Here is a 16,285-nt window from a genome sequence, read left to right on the forward strand (position 1 = left end):
GATCACTTGATCGTTACCTGTTAGGTTCACTCCCTCTGGGGCACCTGGCATTGGCCACTGTTGGCAGACAGGATACCGGGCTAAATGGACCTTTGGTCTGACCCAGTATGGCTGTTCTTATTGTGCAAAAACTCATTGTAAAAATCAGTGTTCCTTTCAGATAGTCAATGCAATATTCAGACTTACATCATCAAGGCAAATAGTTAAAATTGTGATTACTTATCTGCTAAATCACAATAAGTTTCCAAGTTATTAGTGCACTAGTGAGGTTTTTATATTTGGCTTCAAGTAATGATTTCAACTGTGTTGCCACCAGCTGTGGAGCATGCAAGCTCCATGTCTGAGTGCAATACATGAACCACGAAAGGAAAGCATGGTACCAGCTCATCTTAGCCTAACTCTGCCCCTGTTGCTTTTACTCTCTTTTTCTCTGCCTTGTGCCCCTCACCCTGCTTCCATTCAGGTTTCTTTACTTTGGCTTAAAAAACCCCCATGGAATGAGCAGAATGTTTGCTGCCTTCACATTGTTCACTCCGCTCGTGTTACATGCTTTCTTCTACCCAGTGTCTGTCTTGTCTGTTTAGACTGGAAGCTCTTTGGGGCAGGGATTGTTTACTTTGCTGTTTTTACACCTCCTAGCACAATGGGGCCTGGCCCTTCGGCACTGCCATAATAAACATGCTACATGAAATAATGGAAAGGGAGAAACTGGGGCCAGTGGGGAAATTCACTGTGTCAGAGCAAGTCCTGACAGCAGAGAGAACAATTTTCAAAACCTCAGCTGTTACTCACCAGAATGCACCCAGAAAATTTTAGGGAGCAAACTTTTTAAACCAATAAGATCAAGGAAATATAAAATAATATATATGGTAAGAGCTGAACAAAGCCTGAACGTGCTACATATGTGAAATTCTTCTGTCAGCTCATGGGAGAGGCACCAAGTTTCTGACTCCGGTGCCTGCCTGCCGGTGCATGAGCCTTCTTGCTTTTGCATTTTTCCATGTAACTATTAAGATTTCAGCTAAAGCACTTGCAAAGAATTTGCTAACAAGCTACTCCGTGGTCAGTGTCTGTTCCCATTTCTGTGTCTGTTCGTAACTCCCTTAGAGTTCTCAATCCTTTTTTGAATTATGTCCCACTTTTTTTTTTAAATATTGGGAGTGGCCCCTCCCCCTTTAGAATAGCGAGAAGGATACTGCCACCTACTGTTGCTAATGAGTTTGTTCAAGAGATACCAAGCAAATTACTTGCATCAAAATGCAAGTCAAATAGTATTATAAAAACACTCCTTACCTGTATTAGTGCTGCTGCTATCAGTCCTTGAGAGATTTGGGCTTGTTCGGTACTGAAAAGCAGATCAATGCAAGGCCCCCAAGAAAGTTCGCTGTGGAGCCAAGGCCCCCTAGAAAGTTTGGCTCCTGCACCCCCTTCTGATTGAGAACCATTGCCTTTATATTGATCCTGCTGCAGAGATAAGTAAGGGTGAGACTAGTGGATCCCATACAATAGCAGTACTAGCTGCAGCGACTCTAAAATATGTATGCAGACAATCATTGGACAGAAGGAATAATATTGAGTCCAGGAAAGTTTCGAGTGACACCCCCCCACTTGCAAGTGGCAAACTTCAAAGCAGACCAGAGATGTTACTAACATCCCAGCAGTTTTAACTGGTTGTCATCTCTGTAGAAAAGTGGTGACAATTGCCAAGTCAAAGAAGTTTCGCGACCAGCATGGGAAGATTCTGCTCGAGGGTCGGAGACTTATCAAGGATGCCCTGGACGCTGGAGCAGTGCCCCAGACTCTCTTCTTCAGCACTGTGGGGCACCTGAAGGAACTGCCTGAAGAAAAGCTGAAGAAAACCACTCTAGTTAAAGTGAAGTTTGAAGACATTAAGAACTGGTCTGACCTCATAACTCCTCAAGGGCTGATAGGTAAGTTGTTTACTATTTCTAAAGCAAAAGGGTAGCTGCACTTAGCATTTATTAAAATAAATGTAGTGAGAAATACGACTTGACTGTCTCTTTGCTAACCTATTCCTGTTACTCTGCCAGTGACATAAGGTCCAGTGGAACTGGCTTGAGAGAGGATTTCTCTGCTTCCACTCAAACTGATGTGAGAGACTGTCTGTCTGGTCACCTGCCCCTCCACTTGAGGAGGGGACTACATTTCAATAGACCTCCTCAAAGCTTGGAAGATGATTGACACTCATGGTGACTCTGAGGCCTGTGTCTGATGTCCTTGATGGTGCCTGGTGATACAGGTATTCTGCTGTGGCCTGTGGAAAAATGGCACCTAGGATCTCTGAGCTGATGATGCCCATGAGGGTTTTTGTTTTTTTTTAAATGATGCTTTCAGTCTTGTCTTTACTAGGAAAACAGTCTTATGCAGACTCCAGCAGTACTGCTCCTCACACAATCTTCAGTACTTCCAGTTCCACCACAAAAGTATCAGTTAAATCAGAAGTGATTAAAACAGATGTATCCCAAGGCCAGTGGTGTGTCAGAAAAGCCATTGAGCCTCATTTGCCAATGGGCCTCTCTCTCTTTGTTTTCTCAGGAATCTTTTCCAGACCTGACCATGCCAAGATGACATACCCAGCTGTCCAGCTACAGAATTCACTGCCCCTGTCCCTTATCTGTGACAATCTCCGTGATCCAGGAAACCTGGGGACTATACTGAGATCTGCAGCTGGAGCAGGCTGCAGCAAAGTGCTGCTCACCAAAGGTAGGCCCCTCTTTCTGGAGAGCAGGAGTCTGTGATGACTTCAGCTGTGGGGTCAGGGGAGTTTAATGAAAAATCAACCAACTGTTTGGATTTCACTTGATGTGGATGGAAATACACAACAGCTCACAGCATGTTGGACGTTCTGTGGATACTCCCGTGGTACCTAGCAAATCTAGGGGCCTAGAACAAAGACATGTTCATAAATACAGCGCCCCACTGAAAACTCTGCATGCTGAGGGAGCTAAGAGAGGTTGGCTTTCCAGTTTGTGTGCTGCTACCATACCACAGGTCCATATAACCCGTCCCGGTGATTTCAGATGATGGCTTGCCCCAGGAGATTTTAAGCATTCTCCTTTGATGTGCTTTCTCACTGGTACAGGATGCTGAATGCATATTCTTGTGGAGACCTTGCACCTTCACTGTTTTCTGTTACAGGCTGCGTGGATCCTTGGGAGCCCAAAGTGCTTCGTGCAGGCATGGGGGCTCACTTCCGCCTGCCCATCATTGCCAATCTGGAGTGGGAATCTATTTCCAACTATCTTCCCACAGACACACAGGTCTATGTGGCCGACAGCCATGACCCAAGAACAGAGGACAAGATGGAGGATGTGTCGGGAAAGGCCCACAGCTATGGTTGGGTTTCCAGACCTCACAACTTGAAGGCTCAGATAGGCAGAGAGGACTTGGCTTTTGATTCAGAGAGCGAAGAGGAGGAGCAGGGAACAGACGAGGCCTGGATCCCAGAACTTGACATTCAGTGTTACCACAAGAACTGGACATTGGCTCCAGCAGCAGCAGTGGTGATTGGTGGGGAGACTCATGGTTTGAGCACAGAAGCACTTCGGCTAGCAGAGAGCACGGGGGGGAAGAGACTGATTATTCCTGTGGTCCCAGGCGTGGACAGTTTGAACTCAGCCATGGCCGCGAGCATCCTGTTGTTTGAGGGGAAGAGACAATTGCAGCTGAGAGAGAAGCAAGAGGGCAAAGGACAGAAGTTCCCTGCCTTGGGCTGAACTGTGCAGGAGCCCATTCTGCACAGAAAGCGCTTCCTCTTCTGTATGTTCTCATGCAGGCAGCTTGCAGAGGAATCAATAAAATTACAGGTTTGGCAACTGCTATTCAGTTTACACTTGCACAGCTGTTAACACACCTGCCCTCGAGAGGTCCACGCCCATGTTTAACGCCCAGCCGCTCCACAGAGTGCCCACCTGCTGGACTTGGTGCCCCTTAGCATTGGTGAACACATGAAGCTTTGAGCAGCATGCCCAAACTTTGGGACTCCAAGGGCCACACTTACCCACAGCTGCCATCGTCATGGTGCAGGCTTTGGAGAGAGCAGGCCTTTGCACCTGCTGCTGCTCTGACCGATTCCCTAGGAATGCCATAAGGGGGTTAGCAGAGAGCCATTTTTAGAAGTCATCAAAAGACTTAGCAGTTGCTAACACAGCCCTTCAGTGATTTAGTTAAAGTCCCTATCAAGTGAGCTTAAGACCTCAAATCCAGGCCTGCTCACCCACCTTTGAAATGAGGTTGGGTTTGGTGCCATCTATTGAGAAATAATACACCCCCTCCCCTCACTTCCTCGCTTCTGAGCCTTATACACCAAGCTAGCTCAAGAGCACAAGTAGGTTCCAGTGACTCGCATCACTGGGAGTAGGAAAAGCAAAGGAGAGGTTGTGCATAATGTGTATAGTTTACACAGTTCTCCTAAGGCAGGGGTCCCCACCGCGGTACCCGCAGGCGCCATGGCACCCACGGGGCGTCTAAGTATGCCCGTGAACTGGCATCTGCCAAAATGCCACCGAAGTTCGGCAGCATTTCGGCGGATACTCGTCCATCGCCACGGTCGTCCATGGCTCCTTGTCTGGTGCTCACCAGACGAAAAGGGTTGGGGACCACTGTCCTAAGGGGACTCTCTTCTTGGGGTGGGTGAATCCCCCACCCTAAAGAAAAGGGCAGGTGGGAGTCTCTCACCAAGGCCCCACTCAATCTGCCCTGCCACAGAGGTTCCCGTATTCATTGTAAGGCAGAGGATGCTGGTCATGCTGCACAGCTGGCTTGCCCATAATGCAGCAGAGATTCTTACCCTACACTGCCTCATGTGGCTTTACAGGGCCATGGGGAAGGTAAAAGAACTAGTGCGGCAGGGATGAAGTTTAAGTTGTATTGTACAAGGGCTCGATATATGGGTCTCACAGAAGCAAAAACACCCCTGGCTTCCATTTTTTCAGTAGGGGAAAAACCTCTGCATTGAAGTCTCAGCAGCTGGCAGTAAAATCCATTGGACTGTAGTGTCAGTGCTCTGTAAGCCCCCCCAATGAGGCCGTGAAGTGGCTAATCAGTTATGGCAGGGGGCCCATGGGCTCTGTGAATTGCCATAGCTGCTCTTTGGAATGCAGTTCTCTCTCCCCAGGCCTGTTTATTCAGGCAGCCTTGTGCATTATTTAAACAGTTCGTATAATGGCTTTTGTCTCTTCCTGCAGCACTGCTTTGGGCCTGGTCCCCTCCAGGACAAGCCAGCAAACTGTCCATTGTATCTCTTAAAACTACTCGTGGTGGAGGTCCTACTGCAGGTGCTGTAGTGGAGGGCAGCAGCTGGTGGTATTTCCCTCCCCTTTCCCATAATCCTGGGCCCTGTGTTTCTAGGCTTACACAAAGAAACATGGTGAAGAATGTGAAAGCATCGACAGCTGTTTGTGTTCATGGTAATAGCTTAAATCAGTTCAAAAGCTCCCTTCCCCCACTTGCTCCTAAACCTGTGGTCACTGCCATCAGCAGGGAAGGCAAGAGAAGTAGCACATTGGAGGGATGCAGAGTGCTGACATTTGAAAAGGTGCAACCTACCCACAAACCTCTATAGATCAAGTCTGTCACGTACGCTGTTGGTCTGTGGGAAATCTTGTTACCCTTGCAGCTGCAAAATTCCTACTGTGACCTTCATGCCCCATCCAGATTTGGCAAAGGAAGTGGGAGGTGAACACAGCTGCTGGGGTAGGGGACAGGAAGCTATTCCAGTTAATGGAGTTCCTTAGTAACATCAACACTGGTTCAGTAAACACCAACCCTAGCAAGAGTCCAGGGACAAACCAGCAGGATGTTAGCCCTTAGAGCAGACAAACATGGTGGAGGTACGTGTGCGTGATACAGACTCATCTGGGTGACGCTTTGTGGCACAAGTAGGGTGGTATGCTGTCCCTGCACAGACTGTCAGTTTTCCAGTTCTTGGCTAGAGTTTAATCCTCAGTGTTAGTTCCGGGCATTGTGTTCAAATTTAAGTCAGAAGTTAAGCCTTCTGCCAGAAGATGGCAGTATTTGTCATGAATGCAGCCTTGTGGGGAGCAGAGTTGTTCCTAGGCCACCCCGGCACAGATTTAAACTCTGAAGGGGGTGGAGGGGTGTGAAGGAGAAGAAGAAAGAGGAGGTGAGGAGGGAAAGAACTGTAGAATGAGTCCTATTCTATGGGAAATGTCTTGGGTTCTTCCCCATCCAGCAGACAGGCTCTGGGCTGTGCCAGAGGAGAAATTCAAAAATAGACTCTCTATGAGCTCAGCCGCTCCTGGCCACCTCCTTCAATCTGGGAGCAAGAGGTTCTATGGTGGCAGGACAATGTGCAGTAAACCTGGCCCTGGGTGATCACATGCCGGTGGAATGAGGCTCCCCACGCTTGATCAGGTCCTGGCACAGAGCAGCAGCAGGAGTGAGTGCAGGAAGCCCTTTGGGAACTACGCCCCTTGGTGCCCTACACTATTTCATAGGATCATAGAAGATTAGGGTTGGAAGGGACCTCAGAAGGTCATCTAGTCCAACCCCTGCTCAAAGCAGGATCAATCCCCAGACAGATTTTTACCCCAGTTCCCTAAGTGGCCCCCCTCAAAGACTGAGCTCACATCCCTGGGTTTAGCAGGCCAATGCTCAAACCACTAAGCTATCTCTCCCTTCCAACTTCTTAAAAGGGTTTGTTTAGTGGACATCCCTAGTGCAAGCGCTCCTGCTACAATACCAGCTGCTGCTAAGAGATCCCTTTCTATCTTACTCCAGATTAAAAAACCTAATTTTCAGAGGCTGTAATGATCGTACAATGATTTAGCAGTGGCCCTCTATTTCCTTTGGCTCTTGTATTCAGTAATAGCACAGAGCCATCCTGGGAACTGGATGGTTGATAAATACATGGAGAAAGAATGTGGTTGTTCCCTCAGGCACATCCTGATCCAACCTTTCCTTTGTTGGAAGGGTTCAAAGGCATTGCCAGTATCAAGACTGAAAGTGCATCGGTGAGAGAACAGCTCATTCCTCCGAACCAGATGCCAGCCCTGGTCAGGGGAAGAGCCAGGTTGACACAAACATTTACACTTCGCTTTAGCCCTAGTTGAGTAGGTGCTGCAGTCACTTGTAAAATCACTTAATATTGTGTATGTTCTTCATGGATTCAGCATTACACCTACAGTCCTACTCTGGGAGCCTGAGCAGCCTCTGCCAGAAGGGGTTTTTGCTCCTAACCTAATGTCTAGAATCAGCCAGTGCTGCATGAACCAACAGTATCCCATTTAAGTGCCTTATTGTGATTCTCATTCAAACTGCACAGACACCATTCTCTCCCTAAAGCACTAGAAACCCATGCTATGTAAACAGAACATGCACTAGGTGGCAATGGGATCTGGAAGCAATTACCCTGCTCAGACAAGCCTTTTCTCAGCCACTTCTGTGCATGCAGCTTTGGTCAAAACTTCAGGACTGCAGAATTTCTCACTTACCACCCCCTTCCCCTGGTGGATTTTAAGGTACTTTGCTGCAGATTCCACTTACAATGATGTATTTTGAGTGATTCAGGGCTGAGAGCACTCTAGAAGGGTGCCTGATTAGCAGCTGCAGAGACAGAAATCCTCTTGAAGCACCAACTGGGGGCATACAATGGGGCAGACCTCCCCACCCCATGCTTTGACTGCCACATGGGCAGACCAGCCTGAGGGACAAGTGGAGAATTCTAGTGCGCAGGACTGTTCGGTCACACCCAGCAGCTGCACCTTTCTGCTGCCCAGTGTGCAGCCTGGTCTCTGTGATGTGGACTGACCCATCTTGTTGACTATTGAATAGCCTGCAGCATAACAGGCTCCAGTTCCTCCCCCCTGGATTGGAATCACACTTGACAGGCTTGATGTATTTGTACAGCAGCTAGCACAATGGACATTAGCACCTTGACCAGAACCCAGATCGGTGCCACCAACCACCAATCCCTCTTTTGCTTAATTGTCTGCAATGTTTGTCTCCAATTCAACAGCCAATGCTACTGCTTTTTGAGTTATTCATTGCCTAGTTAATGATCACTAAATAAAATTCCGGCCCTGAAGCACTGTCTGTGCTGTCTAGATTGATACGACTCCTCTCTCTCACACAGCCGGCTGGCTTTCCAAGCTCCTTCCTTAGTAGGTTGTTGTACCATGGATAAAAGGGGAGGCTACAATCTCACCATAAGTGACAAATGGGCTGAAGGGGAAAGCAGCAGCTTGTACGCCCCCAGCTACTGGACACACACAAACCACCACATGGCTCCCCAACACGCCCCTCCCCAAGGACGCATGTAGGTTTGTTAAAGGAAATTATCACCGACAGAGCTACATGACTGAGGAAATGCCTACAGGGACTCTCAGTCCAGCTTTCAGCGACTGATTTGTTATGAAAGGTAGCATGGTCTGGCAAATTAAGCAGGGGCCCGTGAGTCCAGGCAGCTGGCCTAGTGCTGCTCTACCACTTTCTTTCCCTCCCTCCCTCTCTCTGGCCTGTAAAGTGGGGACAATAGCACCTCCTTCAGGAGGGTGAGGATGCAGCAACTAACAACTTCAGAATAATCCCTTCTCTCGGAGTGAGCCACCCAACACACAAATGTTCAACTCTCTCCCCCACAGCCTGGGAAATCCTGCTGGGATGAGGCCACCAACTCACTACAGATGTTGGGTAAGTCACTTCCCTTCCCAGTAAACTGCTTCTCCCTCTGTGAAACAAGGCCAACAACTCTAACCTACCTACTGCCCGCTGGTAAGGCACTGGGACCTAGCTGGCTGGAAGGGGCTGTAGCAGCACATGGCATTGTTTCCTGGTTAGCGCTTGTCTTCCATTCCTCAGCTGTTCAGTGCGTGCACCGGGTTGATACACAATGGGGTGTCTGTGTACGTCTCTACTATACATATGCTCACCTTACAGCTCCGATTCCACTGGCTTCTGGGATACCCCAGAGCCCACTAATACTGTTACTGCTTGGTCAAGGTAAGGAAAAGAGCTAATGAATGAACTAACCAATCCAAAATACACGGTTGGTTAGAAGAACACAGCGGGATCTCTAAGAGGAGGTTACTCACTGTAACTGGAGGTTCTTTGAGATGTGTGGTCCCAATCTGGAATGGGTGTGCATGCGTGCCATGTGCCGGAGCTGTTCACGGTAGTATCCGTTAACCTGCTCAAGCAGAAAACCTGGACTCTCCAGCACTGGAAGACCTGGTTTAAATGCTTCTAACAACGGACTACGTGGGATAAACCCGTAACCTGCAGCAATCAGGACTCACATTCCAATTTAACAACAAACTCTTTGTATGAAACACAGCACCAAGATCTACCAAGGTTGGTTGGTTCCAGCCACAGACTGGTACAGCAGTCCCTTGGGCACAGAAAGGCCACAGTGAGGACCCCAAACCAAAAAGCTTTACTCATGCGAGTAAGGCCTGCAGGTCTTCACCAGACATGCTTCTCCCTCAGCCCCGTCTCCCCCGGACCCATCTCCAAACCCTCATCTCAGACATAACAATGGCTTTGTTGTGAGGAATCTGCAGCTCCAGGAACCAGGTGACTGTAACCATTTTATTACAAAGTTCCAATCACAATGTACAGTTTTTACAACCTCAATTTTCTGGGGGCTCAGCTGAGCTGCTTGGGGTTGTGTTTAGAACAGCACCATCAAGGCTGGGCTTGGGAAACAGCTACAAAGAACATCTTAATCAACTAATGTAGGGGGAGGACATTTCATACCAGGGAGCAGGGGAGAGGACAGAAAAGGACAAGAGAGAATGAGAAAATGTCAGAACAGCAGAGGAGGATCAGGGCAGCCCTGCATTGTTTCTCCTTTTGACTCGGGGTTGGGGGGTGTAGGGGGGGTACATGGGATTTCCCCCAAATGCATATGACTGACACTTAACTAAGGCTGCTGTGTGTTTGGTGTGGAGGTGGCGGGAGGGTAAATACAACCTAGAAACAAAAGTTCTTGAACTAGGAGGAAGATCTTTGCTGCATCATGACCAATCCGCATTGAGCTTTTCAACAGTTACACTTCGACTTGGCACTGTGGGCTCACTGAGACTGATGAGGGAAAGGAGGTTGGGTGGCAAAGTGGAGAATTCTCTTATTGCTTCATTGGCACTGTCTGTCTGGGAAGGGGTGGGCAGAGGAGAAAAGGGTGAAGATGAGAAGGGAGAAGAGTGTAATATAAGAGCCCCGAGACCCCAGTCCACTGCCTGATGCTTAAGTTGGCAAGAACACCATGCAAAACGTTTGCCTGCTAGCTAGTGCCGTGTATAAAATAACGATACGGTAACAGTTCTGGCCTGGTTATTAGAGAATATATCACCATGAAGCACAAGCAAAGTCTCCAAATGCCAGCGACTCCCTGCTGAAAGTGCATCTCCAGGAGCCTGCTTAGGAGGAGAATTCATTGCGTAAAACAAGGCACCACAGGAAGGCTGGGTACTGGGTCGTGCGAGAGAACACGCTGAGCACTCTGCTAGCGGAGGAAGAGACCTAGTTTTAAATAATGTCTGTTGGTGCTGAAAGCCCCTCAGATGGGTTCAGGTTTTAGCTTGTCCGCTAGAAAGTCGCTCACAAAGGCTTCCACAATCTCAGGAGTGATTTCCTCGACGTCCATCACGTACTTGGCTCTGGCTGACATGTCCAGGATGGTGAGCAGGGGCGCTGCTTCGGGCAGGTTGGTGTAATCCCGCAGGGAGTCAGTCATGTCGTCCTGAAAGCCAGCAAGAAAGAGCCCATAAACAAAGAATGATGCCAATTCTCTGGCTTCAGCCCTTCTCATCCTTACTGACACGCAGCTGTTATTACAACGTATTGGTGTATGGTTTAGCTGTAGTAACAGCTAAACTCCAAGGCAATCAAACTCAACAGTGACTATCTGTTCAGCCTTAGGATTTGGCCAGTCTTCTGCACCACACACAAGGCTGTGGGAGATGCAGACTCCTGGGCAACACTGGGATCCTCACTCTTCAACTTGCCAGCCCTTGGACTGCCACATAACTAGTGATCTCAGGCATCAGGGAGAGGAGTATGTTCTAATGCAGTGGTTCTCAGCTTGGGGCCCACCAGTATAATCAAGAGTGTCTGCGAACATGCCAGCACCTACATCATAGTAATGACACACCATGTTCTGACACTTATAGTTCGCACATTACAAGTCAATAATGACTTGCTGCTGCCCATACATTACCTTCAACGCTGTAGTTTATCATTTAAAGCACCTTCAGTATGTGAAAATGGATTCTCTGCCCTCACCAGCATGAAAAACCAAACACTGTTCAAGAATGAACGCTCAAGATGACCTTTGCACTTGCCTAACTGAAATTACCCCTCAACTGGACACGCTGTGGGCTGCCAAACAAGCCCAAGGATTGCGTTTTTATCAGGTAAGCTGTCAATATTTTAATTTGCTGTTTTGTTGTTAATCTATTCAAATAATAGTTTCTCGACAGTAATATTTGTGATAACTACTGAAGTAATGTAAGAGAAACAAATTATGAGCAACAAAATAATGAGGGAGGAGTTGGGGGTCTGCAGGTTTGTCTATTTAAGTTTAGGGGTCCCTGGGTAAAAAAAGGCTGAGAACCACTGGTCTCAATGGTTACAGCACAGGTCTGGGAGTCAGGTTTTCCCCCACTTCCCTGGATGGAGAAGGCAGAGACCCAACCCAGATTCCTAGGGCCAGAACTCATTGACTGTGTTAAGATCATGCCAGGAAGAGTTTTGAACCAGAAATCAGTGAGCTGAAATTGGTGGACAAAATGATGGGTTACTGGACTTTGGGGAGAAAGACTGGCTACTGGAGCAAGCGTCACCATCATGGCGGCCACCCCCACAATCTCCTGAGACCCCCAGGGTTCATCATCATGATCCGAAGAAATGTCCTGACCCGGCCAGAGAGAGCAGCCCAGATGACATCCCAGCCACCACCTGGGGAGGATCAGGATCAGACTTTAACAGCAAGATCAGCTCCTACCCATCTCAACAAATTTTTTCCCCCCGCCAAGGACAGTTATCATCAGGGGGATGGTGCAATGGGGGGCAGCCTTCTAACAGCGTTCTCCAGCTAAAAGGAAAGGAACAAGGGATGTGGTTCAAATTAAAGCCTTTCCTAGCACTTTACACTGCAAATGCTTTACCTGTTTTGCCTTCTTTTCTCTGTCTTCGATACAAGGATTGTTAATGGTGTGTTTGCCTCCGAGTTGGCGGAGGTTTCTGTATTCCAGCCCCAAAACTTGCTGAATGCTGGACAGTGACTGGGTTATGTTAACACCTTTAGTCCACACGTTCCATCTAACTTAACACAACACCCCTTACCACTTAGCTAGGATTGAAACTCTCCAGCAGGTTTCCCTATAAATGCAGGAAAAGCCACGCAGCAGACCAGCACATCCCCCAAAGCCTGCCAGGCTTCCTCCACTCCCCACCGGGATGATGGAATGTAACTGACACGCAGGGAGCAGTGCCCTATCCTGGCTGCTGCTCGCTGCACTGCTGCAAGCTCCCGCTGGGCCAGGCAGGGCTGTTCCCGTGTGACAGGCTGGCCACTGCCTTCTGAGGACAGCGCTGCCAGGCATTCATCTTCACCTGTCTGGTTCATCAGCCCACTCTGCCCTTCAATTCTCGCAGAGAACCTGAGTGTCCCGTCCCGGAGGGAGGCAGTTACCAGTACTGAAGGAGCTCAGAGAAGAGCAGGAATAACAATCATGGAGGAGGGAAGATGAAAAGACCCAACTATGTGCAGCTTGGCTATGTAATGCCTGAGAGGTGGAGGGAATATAATAAGAACCTACATGTGTTTGGCATGTCTAAGCCCCAAGGCGGGAGAGACGCTGATTGTCTAGGGCAGTCCTAGGGAGAAGGGGATAGCTAGGAGCAGAGGCGGGAAAGAAGGATAGGTCAGCTTTCAAAAGCCAGAACTGTCCAGCTGAGGAATAAGCCCCTCGAGGGAAGTGGTGGAAGCCTCACTGCCTGGGCGATTTAAAACTGGACAAGATCCTGCAGGAGATAGATTGGTGGTGGGAAAATGGACGAACATGACAACCTGACAAGTCTTTTCTATCCTGAGCCTTGGATCCTCTGATCTATTTTCCTCAGATACAGCGAAAGGCAAAACAAAGAGAACAGCTCTCTCTGCAGGCAAATTCCCTTCAAACACACCTCCCTGGAAAGGCCTTTTGGTAAATGTGCTCTGTTGAAATTCTTAGCAGCAAGCCCTTGATTCGGCCAAACAACCAGGTGTCTCCCCCAGTCGCCTGCACTTGATCAACATATTTGAACATAAAGGTGAAGGGCCTCTCTTGCTGGGCCCTGGTTTCTCAAGTCAAAACTGCAGAACACAGAAAAAGCTCAGACATACTTCTCTCCTCCAGAGCAGCCCTTATCTGAGCCAAGGAAACCCAGATCCCTAGAGAGCAAGCAGAAGGAAGGAGCTCCTTTATCACAGCATTGTGCCTCTCCTCCCATCAGATCAGTTTGGACACTCCCCTCCTCACACAAACACTTCCAGGCTGCCGTCCATCCACCTGGAATACCCTCTAAGAGGCCACTGGGCAAGCATCAGTCTCGCCTCATTCAGATCCCTCTATAATGCACTTCCACCACGCAACCTATTAGTAGGGAACTTACTGAACTACTCACTCAGGGGCCCTGGTCGCTAAGTGGACATGACCTAGGTATCATATGGGCTTATTTACCGTATATGTCATTCAACCCCACTCTGTCCTCTCTCATCTGTATTCCCATCAGTCATGTCTTGTTCCCTCTCTTCTCTGAGGGGATGCTTGCCAATATTAAGGTTAACTCGGGGGCTCGGTAGCCCTATTCACTACTGTATGAGCCAGAGGGCTGGGAAACCTACTCCCAGTGCCCAACACCTGTAGCGATACAGCATGCTGCTGTACACTGCAACATGCGCCAGCAAAATGGGTTTTTGCCCATCATTATATTAGACAATTTGCGTGTATAGGTGGGCCGAGGCTGCAAACAGTGGAACTGACTGCTCCACCATCATCTGTAATACCGAGGTGCAGCCCAGAGAAACTACAAATCCCATCATGCAGTGCTTAATGAGGTGCTGCGCTGGCTGCTCAGATGAAGATGGAGCAGCTTCTCTATTAATGACATTGGCCAGCGTTTACCCCTGGGCTGCACTATGGCAGTTAGCCAAGAGGTGCTAAGCATGAGATGAGCCCATTTCTATGCCCGAACTGTAGCCCCCCAAGTCCTGGACTGCCTCAGTTCCAGCATTCCTAGAAACCAACAAATGGAGACTCACTCCAGCAGTGATTTCACACCATGGGCTGGCCTGATGGAATGAGGATGGCTGAGCCAGAACACCCCGTACTCCTGTTGGCTTTGCACCATCCTTAACTGTGCGGGGGTGGGAATGACCTCCTTGAGGCCAACTGCCCCTGGGTATAAAGCTCAAAGAAAGAAAGGCAGCAGATGCAGGGTTGAAGGCTGCAGGAAAGTTTCATAACAGCCCTGCAGCCACTACCAGCTCTGAGTAGTAGATGGGCTTTGTTTGCACTCCTCTGCCCAGAACTGTCTGTCACAAGACAAGGAGAGCAGCTAAGCTCCAAGAGCAAGTCAGTGCCACCCAGGCTACCGAGATGAAAGCAAGGAGCAAGAGGTAAAGGCCCCCTTCCCCGAGGATGTCAGGATGCTCCCGCCCAGCGTTTCCTGAGAGAATGTCATGCCTGCCCCATGCTACAGGATACAGCTCAGAAATCCAATCTCGGCAGAAAGCCATTGTTTCTTTAGCTGCTTCAAATGTGCCCAGTCAGCTGTAGGCTACACACCAGCCTCTCGGTGACCCATGAGGGCTGAAGGGATTTGCTCTTCACTTCTCAATGCTTTGCTTAACCCACCCACCCTGCGTCAGCCAGGACATGACTATACACTCCCTTCCACCCACCGCTTCCCCCTCCTAGCCACCCCCATGCACACGCATGAGAGAAGAGAGCTGTTAGAACAGTCGTGCACGTACTCGCATGGCATACTTCAGCCTTTGCCAGCTAACGCTGTTCCCTCCCTCCCTCCTGTGCGCAGTGCCTCCACTGCCCACTCCGACTGCAACTGATTGCAAACCTGGGACTTGGGTGGACTAAGCTCCCTGGAGGGCCAGGGCAACATGCATTGCAAGTGGGAGGGAGGCAGTGGGCACGGGGTGGAATAGCCGAAGTCCATCTAGCAAACTGGTACAAAGTTAGTCACCTTGATCTATCGGTCCATCAGCCCTCACAGAGAAAGCGCAGATCACAACACGTCATTTGTGTTGTTCCAGCCACTCCTTCAGCCACCTGCTGGCCAGGCTGTCAGTGGCACCGGACACTTGATCAGCACCGCAGCCCAGAATCCCTGAGTGATCCGCCAGCCTCAGCCTCCCACACAATGTACAATCAACCTGTGGAACTCCTTGCCAGAGGATGTTGTGAAGGCCAAGACTATAACAGGGTTCAAAAAAGAACTAGATAAATTCATGGAGGATAGGTCCATCAATGGCTATTAGCCAGGTGGGCAGGGATGGTTTCCCTAGCCTCTGTTTGCCACAAGCTGGGAATAGGTGACAAGGAATGGATCACTTGATGATTACCTGTTCTGTTCGTTCCCTCTGAGGCACCTGGCACTGGCCACTGTCAGAAGACAGGATACTGGGCTAGATGGACCTTTGGTCTGACCCAGCATGGCCATTCCTATGGGATTAAAGTTGCACACCACTGCACCTGACTAGTGTTAGTACAAACTGCAATTTTCCTAATGACCCTGCTCTTTGCGTAACCTAGTGGTTACAGCACAGGACAAAAAGCTAGTGGGTTCCAGGTTCTATTCACCATTCTGCCACTGAGTCACTATGTGGCCTTGGACAAGTCACCTGACCTCACTGTGCCCCAGTTTCCTTCTCTGTAAAACAGGACAGTACTAGAATGAGCTGGCCAATGTGTGTACATAACTGCCCTCTGCTGGATGGGATCTGAACAGAGCAAATGTGTGACACAGGCTCTGTGCTGAGAGCTGCTAATGGAGATTCTCCTTTAACTTAAATGGAGCAGGGGAATCTGAGTTCTCTTCCAGCTCTGGGTATGAAGATCTAAGTAGTTGTGGTAGATCGCGTAGTACCGACCATCAGATTGGTTTCAGAACCAATATGGCTGTGGTTTGTGAAATGCTTTGTGATCATCAGACACAAGGTACCAGAGAAGAGCAAAGCACGAATGGAAGGGTGTGAAATGCCAGAGGCGCAGAGCCAAGTAACAGACGTGACATCTGAGCT

General features: G+C 49.0%; 2 protein-coding genes across 3 annotated transcripts in view; one reads left to right on the plus strand and one right to left on the minus strand.

The window, feature by feature from the left end:
• Nucleotides 1-7,447, plus strand: part of MRM3 (mitochondrial rRNA methyltransferase 3) — an 8,543-nt gene extending 1,096 nt beyond the window's left edge. The window contains exons 2-5 of one of the 2 annotated variants that reach the window (XR_012657334.1): nt 1,687-1,931; nt 2,557-2,724; nt 3,160-3,827; nt 5,208-7,447. Coding sequence is in view for 1 of the 2 variants with exons in the window: in XM_075073978.1 (XP_074930079.1) it covers nt 1,687-1,931; nt 2,557-2,724; nt 3,160-3,737 (991 nt within the window). In the remaining variant the exon portion in view is untranslated. Of the gene's footprint in view, nt 1-1,686; nt 1,932-2,556; nt 2,725-3,159; nt 3,837-5,207 lie in introns of those variants that run through there. The other variant, XM_075073978.1, reaches the window with a different exon arrangement.
• Nucleotides 7,448-9,556: 2,109 nt separating this feature from the next.
• Nucleotides 9,557-16,285, minus strand: part of NXN (nucleoredoxin) — a 114,190-nt gene continuing 107,461 nt past the window's right edge. The window contains exon 8 of the mRNA XM_032785425.2: nt 9,557-10,723. Within this exon, the coding sequence (XP_032641316.1) occupies nt 10,541-10,723 (183 nt within the window). The 3' untranslated portion in view covers nt 9,557-10,540. The remainder of the gene's footprint in view (nt 10,724-16,285) is intronic.

This window comes from Chelonoidis abingdonii, chromosome 20 (assembly GCF_003597395.2).
Source record: "Chelonoidis abingdonii isolate Lonesome George chromosome 20, CheloAbing_2.0, whole genome shotgun sequence".
Classification (NCBI taxonomy): domain Eukaryota; kingdom Metazoa; phylum Chordata; order Testudines; family Testudinidae; genus Chelonoidis; species Chelonoidis abingdonii.